General features: G+C 44.0%; 1 protein-coding gene across 1 annotated transcript; it reads right to left on the bottom strand.

The window, feature by feature from the left end:
* LOC100510920 (olfactory receptor 51I2-like) lies at nucleotides 369-2,791 on the bottom strand. Its single transcript, XM_021062363.1, has one exon. It carries the CDS (start codon nucleotides 1,576-1,578, stop codon nucleotides 634-636), a length of 945 nt encoding a protein of 314 aa, XP_020918022.1. The 5' UTR covers nucleotides 1,579-2,791; the 3' UTR covers nucleotides 369-633.

Here is a 7,621-nt window from a genome sequence, read left to right as displayed (position 1 = left end):
AATTGTAAAGTTGGCCATAGCTCTTGTGTCTTTATATTTTGAAGCTAAAAAAAATACTAAAAAAGCTATTATTCATACAAAAAAGTTTGGGTGATACCTATGATCTTGAGTAACATAACCCCCAGTTATAACACAGTTTATATGTATGCATTAGTTTTTGTCTGTTTTTGAGATGTGCTAAAAGATAGGTGTGCCCACTGTGGCACAGTGGGTTAATGATCCAGCTTGTCTCTGTGGAGGCACCAGTTTGATCTTCAGCCCAATGCAGTGTGTTAAGGATCAGGCGTTGCTGCACCTGTGGCTAAGATTCGACCCCTGATCCTGGGAACTTCCATATGCCAGGGAGGGAGCCAAAAAAAAAAAAAAGAGTGTGTATGATACTAGTAGATTGGGACAAATAAAAGGATTTGGTTAAAAACTCGCTTCTTTATTGAGTCCAAGAGAAGTCCTTTTGGCAACCTGTGCTTTTGTTAGGGCAGCTTGATATTTTAAGTTATGGATTACAGCCAGGCTACACCATACAGCTAACAGTAGGTACCCAACTGTAGGTCCATGTATAGAATATTAACACCGTCCAACAGACAAGCTTAGAAGCCCAAACATCAGCAATAACAACAAACTCTCTCTGTCTGATTAGTGCTTAGGTCCCAGTAACATCTTGTGTAGCCTCTTACGAATCTCCTTAGTCTTAACAGAATAGATGATGGGGTTGAGCACTGGAGGCACAAAGAGATATACCAGGGACATGAACTTGTGTATATACTCAGGGGCGTGCTTCCCAAACCGATGGACCATGGACACACTGACCATGGGGACATAGAAAATGAGCACAGCGCAGACGTGAGACACACATGTGTGGAAGGTCTTAAGCCTCTCCTCCTGGGAGGCAATGGCCAGCACGGAGCGCAGTATGAGCGCGTAGGAGAGGAGGATGAGCACAGCGTCCACACCAAAGGCAGAGATGACAATGAACAGGCCATACATGCTGTTGATGGTGGTGTCTCCACAGGGCAGGCGGATCAGGTCTGGGTGCAAGCAGTAGGAGTGGGTCAACACGGTGTCTTTACAGAAGGGCAGCCTCTTCAGAAGGAAAGGCAGTGGGAAGACCATGCAGAAGCTGCGGAGGGTGATGGATATGCCCATGTGAGCCACACGGGTATCAGTGAGCACCGTAGAATAATGCAAGGGGTTACAGATGGCCACATAGCGGTCAAAACTCATGGCCAACAGGACCCCAGACTCTGTCCAGGAGAAAAAGTGGATGAAGAACATCTGGGTCAGGCAGGCATCCAAGGCAGCCTCTGGTGCACGAAAGCACAAGGTAGCCAGGACCGTGGGCAGAGTAGACAAGGACACACCCAGGTCATTGACGGACAACACAGACAGGAAGTAGTACATTGGCTGGTGCAAGCTCTGCTCCTCCTTTACGATAAAGAGGATGAGGACGTTGCCCAGGATGGAGACAGCGTAGAGCAGCAAGAGGAGGGCCGCTACCCAGTGCTCCAGTCCCTCCATCTCTGGGAAGCCCGTTAGTGTGAAGCTGGTCATGCCCGTGATGTTAGTGCCAAAACTTCCCATGAGGGTCCCCGAGGAACTTTGGTGGAAATACAACCAGAATGAAGTGAGGCCAGACAGTTAAAGGAGTGGTCACTGTCCAGGACAGAAGGGACAAGTCTCCTTAGACGTATACCAAGGATCAAGAAGGATTAGAAAAGAGCAGGATAGGAGTCACTGATTACACCTCAAGCCTTCTGCAGTCTGATCATGTCTATAGATGGGTCACAGGCTCCAATTCCTTCCCCACAAAATCCTCTGACTTTCTTTTTTGGACATTTTATCTTATTCTTCCTGGCTTGTTATTCTTTGCAGAAATACTCAATTTTGTCTCTAATAGCATAAAATGATTCTGCCCTTTCTACCCGTTCTAGCCACCACCTTTTTCACAAAACGAGGTACAGGATGCCCTCCATGAGTTTTCCTTAATACTCCTCCCTGGCTAACACAGCCCCGCATGTGCAAGGGACGCCGTTTTTGGTCCGACTCTGAGCTGTGTTCTCTCTTGCCTGCACTCAAGCATCATCCCAGCTCCTCATCTTCTCTTTGTTGCATGAGTTCCTCACTTTTTCACCAAGGGTCCAGCATCTCATGCTCCTCCACTCCTGATTGCTCTTGGTTTTTCTCTTGTGTGTTCACACGTTTTTCCTCTCTTTAAAGATTCTCAAACTGTGCTATACGTTAGATTCACGTGAAGAGTTTTCCAAAGCTCTTTTGCCTGGACCACCCTTGTACTAATTAAATCTCTGGCAGTAATTTCAAGAATCAGTTTTTGTCTTTTTTTTGGTTTAACTTCCCAGCTAATTCCAATAGGCAGCCAAGTTCAAGAATCAAGGGTTTGAATCATTCATATCAGCGTCACGTGTCCCACCCCACACCAGCTTCTTTACTGAGAATAAACTTCAGGATCTACTATGGTAGAAAACAAACAATAACAAAAAAAACAAAATCTTTATTGTCCTCACACAGTTAGTAGTCACTCATTTATCTACTCTTTCATAAGCTGTCTTCACAGTTATTTTGTACTCACAGTGTCCTTCTTATCTCTTCTGTGTGTGTGTGTCAGTCATCCCAAATTTCTGTCTCTGGTTGGGACGCCTCCTCTAGCCCTAGAATCAAGCACTCACTCCCTACTGGGCTATCAAATGTAATAGCCCAGTAGTATCTCTTTTTTTATATGATGATTTTTATTTTTTCCATTATAGCTGGTTTACACTGTTCTGTCATTTTTCTCCTATACAACAAGGTCACCCAGTTACACATACATGTATACATTCTTTTTTCTCACATTTTCATGCTCCATCGTAAGTGACCAGACAGAGTTCCCAGGGCTACACAGCAGGATCTCATTGCTAATCCACTCCAAAGGCAATAGTTCGCATCTCTTAACCCCAAGCTCCCAATCCACCCCACTCTCTCCCTCTCCCCCTCCTTAGTAATTTTTAAAATCTCAGCTTTAGCATATTCCAGCAACGGATTTAGTTTACTTCTTTATACCTTATTTTTACAGCTATGGTATAGAAAAATATGTAGAATAAAACCTTTTAAATTCACATTCAGGATTCCTGTGCAGGATAGGTACTGAATACATGGCAACCAAGAAAGGGGCGGCGAAGAGGGGGCACTTTGGGGCAGCGGTCCTCTTTCCATACCACCGTACCACTGTCAGCTTCCCAGCCAAAGCTGCCACGTGTCCACTTCCCAGTGAGACTCCTAGAGTAGGAGTGAATCACACCGCAGCATTCACACCGAACAAACACTGCAGGATTTCAGGCATAGAGGCAGCAGTACAGAGAAGCTCTCTAAGACCAGCTCCCAGACACACCCTTCTCCTTCGGATATGGTACCTTAATCACTGTAGGATTTGGGTGCTATGGATGTGGTTCCTAAAGCCCCCTGTGAGGTCAGGGCTGAAGTCCCAACTTACCTCCATAGGGCAGCTCTAGGAATGAGAGGAGAGGAAGGGTCTCCTAGGGAGAAACGCGAAGGACCCTGCCCACAACCTCCCAGCCAGCCTCCCTGCCCGGAGCTATAAAGCTACCTCTTGATGGTCCCCTGGGCTCAGGAAGTCCTGGGGCTTAGAGAGGTGGCTGGGCAGCAGGGAACGTGAGAAATCTCCAGTGGAGGGCGCCTCAGAAATGCCCTGGTGTTTCTCCCACCTACGGGCTTCAAAGAAATTGAGTTCTACCTGTGTTGTCTTTCGTTTTATAGATGAGGAATTCAAAGAGCCCACTCAGTCAAAAACAGCTGGATTGCATCCCAGACCCTCTGACTCTCACTGATTCCTAAATTAGGGGTCTTTCTACTAATTAGGTCACAACCCAAATAGATTTCAAGGAACAACATTAACATAATCACAATAGCTGTGGTCAGCAAATAGAGTGACCATCCTAGCTTGAGTGGAGCTGCACTGGTTTTAGCACTAAAGATCCTGCACTGGGGGGGACAACCCCTCTGAGGCTGCAGACTGGGGCAGTCTGCCACCCTTTGTCCAGATCTGGGTTCAAAACCGCCGCTTTCCCTGTTTGAGTGCATGTCCTTTAGAAAGTTACTTAGTTTGCTCAAGTTCCAAATTCCTCATTTGTGAAATTGGAGCACCAAGTGCCTATAGATTCAACTGACTGTGAAACTAAATACTACGTGATAAGCAATTATGAAACAAGAATTATTACAATGACTTGCCAATCTCTCATCAGTCGGAAAAGAATTTCAGATGAGACAGGGGCTCTAGAGTTGTGAGGCAGGCTGAATTCCAAGACACTAGTTCAAAGTCAAAATTAGGAGAGTCTTCGGACCATCTTGTGTCATATCCAAACTTCTATGATAAAAAAAATTCACTTTAAAGGGTAAGAGGCTTGCTGACATCCACAGCAAAAGCATATATAAAGTCAGGACTTGAACACAATTTCCAGACTCAGGCCCCAAATCCTGTCTCCACTGCTCACGTGAGGAGGAACGCCAAAAGTCTTCAGAATTTATTGTCTCCGAAGGCCTTTGTTAGGGTCTGTCGTGGTGTCTGGGTGTGTGTGACACTGTGTGTATGAGGACAGAGCAAGAACATCAAAGAAAAGTACCTCTAATTATTTAGAAATGAAAAAAAACTGGCTCTATCTTTTCCCAATTAATCGACAAATCAGTCAAAAATGATACCTTTATAAACAATGATTACCAGACATTTCAAACTTGACTAACTTAACCTAATTAAAACATAGGATATGAAAAACAGTTTCCACTAATTGACCATCTACTACATGCCATAGTCTTACTAGAATCCTTGTGTACCTTATTTATCCTTTTATTAAATTAGTATTAATATAAAATTAATACCCGTTACTTAATAGTCACAGAATCCTTATCAATTACATTTTTGTCTTCTTTTTACAAATGAGATATCTGAGATTCAGGGAGTTTATGACACTTGCCAAGACCATAAAATTATGGGTAAAACCAAGATTCCAATCTGGATGGAAAAGCCACATTTATAAATAAATATACTCTACATGCATGCCTGAAGACAATCTCCAGCTAGAGTAGAAGATTAAAGCAGAGAAAAAAGGGACTTGAAGGGCAGCATCCATCAAGCCTCTGTAAGGAGAAGGCAGGACTGGCCCACTAAGGACCAGGGACTAATGGGTTGCTGTTGAGGATCGGGTGAAGGGAACCGCCTATCAGAATTTAGGACACAAAGCTTTTGAATTTCATGATTATGCCCCTTCTCTTATTCTTTGTTCACCTCAAATGTAATTGTGGTATCTCCCACCAGGTAGGATGTGCTAGCTGAGCTGCAAAGCTGATTTCTGCCCGTGTAATAATTCTGTTTGTCATTGTTCCCTGACAGCACGATGCATCCGTGTCATTGTCGTGGTTGGTGCAGGTTCATCCCTAAGGGACAGAACCGCAGAGGGGAGCTGAAGCACCGCAGTGAAGAAGATGCGCCCTCTCTGCTCTCACAGCCGTCAGGACAGTAGACTAAACCCGTAAGTGCTTGTGTTCATTGTCTTCAGGGTGTCGTGACTAAGAACCTTTCGGAAGGATGGTTCAGACTGAGTCCTGAAGGATGAATTAGAAACGTTCAGGCAGGCGTTCCCATCGTGGTGCAGCAGAAACGAATTCGACTTGGAACTGTGAGGTTGCACGTTTGATCCCTGGCCTCGCTCAGCAGGTTAAGGATCCGGCATTGCCATGAGCTGAGGTGTAGGTCACAGATGTGGCTCAGATCCAGCGTAGCTATAGCTCTGATTTGACCCCTAGCTTGGGAACCTCCATGTGCCTCTGGTGTGGCCCTAAAAGCAAAAGCAAAAAAAAAAAAAAAAAAAAAAAAATGTTCAGGCAGCTCATTAAATACATGTTGGACTTACAAATGCTGCTTGCAGAAATATGATCTCCTAAATCTTGAATCAGCTTCTTTCCACTCTGCGTTACTTACTCTCTAGTCAGAATATCCACGTTAACCTTAGATAATTACAGCAAAGTCTTAACCGATTTCCCTACCATTATTCAGCCCTTTTCCAATGCACTTTCCAAATCACAGAACGATGTTAAGTAAAATTCCATCGTATCATTTCCATTCCCATAATGATAAACGTCCAGCCTTGCTGGAAGACCCTGTGTGGCATAACCAACGCCCTCCTTTCAAACTTGGTCTTGAGCCAATTTCCCTTTGTTCCCCCTGTTGTCACCACAATGAGCTTTCAGGTCCTTGCATATGCAAAGTTTATTCCTTCCTCGTGGCTTTCAGGAGTGCTGCTTCCCCAATCATAGAGCTTTTCTCCAAACACCTTCTCTTCCTCTATCTGGATCTTGGTTTAAATTATCCCCGTGGAAGATTCTCCTAACCTCCTAGCCTAACAAATGTTTATACTACATTCTCCATTGATCTTATCTAGTCCTCTGCAGAGTGGTGATTAAGTGATTTAATGTAAACAATAAACTATCTATTCCTGCATGAGTACATAAGAGCCATGAAAGATGATTCTGTGCTGTCTTATTTTTTTAATGTACTCAAAGCACCCAGCACAGCATTTAGCAAATAGTTAACACACAGCTAATATTTTTACCATAACTACATTATTAGCACAACACCATCAGCCTTTTTTCCCTGAAGTTCTGCAAAACGGATTACCCTGCTCTTTAGAGAATCGCATGTAAAAGAACATATTCCAGGCACACACGACTCCAACTTTTTTGGTCAAAGTGTCTAGACACCTATCAGCTCCATAGTGCTGTTTTGCAAAAGGGCCCACGCTTGGGTCATGACATAATTTTTTTTAAAACAAGACCGTTCCAACCTAAACCATCTTTTCACTTTGGAATAGAATTTTGTAAAGTATCTGATGCACTTTTCTCCCTTAATTAATCCAAACCATTGTTCCCTCCGGAAATCTGTGGCCCCATGGGCTGTGTTAGTTGCCCCTTTTGGGGGCTACCACACACAGTAATTATGGTATCTTGTCTCCCCAGATTGCATCTATTCCCCCCATGAAGACAAACAGGTATATGAGAAAATGCTCAATGTCCCCAGTCATCAGGGAAATGCCTATGGAAACCACAATGGGAGATTACCTCAAACCTGTCAAGAGGGCTATTTTCCAAAAAAAAAAAAAACAGAAGGCAACAAGGAGGTGAGGCCGTTGAGACGTTCAGACACGCGCACTCTGCGAGTGGAAACGCAGAATGATGCGTCGACTTTTGAAAACAGTGGGGAGAGTCCACAAAGATTTAAACAAGAACTGTCTTTGACATAACCTTGGGGAAAAGAATCATTTAGCCATGATGATTGGGTTCTCATGGTAGGAAGCAATTTCCTCTGTGATAATTTGCTTCAAACAAGGATAACTGGAAGCAATTGTGACAAAAGGACTGACTCATTTTAATGATGTAAATTTTTGGATTAATAATAAAAGAAAATTAGGAGTTCCCATTGTAGCTCAGTGGTTAACCAACTGGACTAGTAACCATGCAGACAAGTGTTCGATCCCTGGCCTCGCTCAGTGGGTTAAGGATCCAGCATTGCTGTGAGCTATGGTGTAGGTCACAGACACCACTCAGATCTGACCTTGCTGTGGCT

This window comes from Sus scrofa, chromosome 9 (genome assembly GCF_000003025.6).
Source record: "Sus scrofa isolate TJ Tabasco breed Duroc chromosome 9, Sscrofa11.1, whole genome shotgun sequence".
Taxonomy (NCBI): Eukaryota; Metazoa; Chordata; class Mammalia; order Artiodactyla; family Suidae; genus Sus; species Sus scrofa.
Note: the sequence above shows the minus strand (reverse complement) of the source record. Positions and strands in the feature narration are given on the sequence as shown.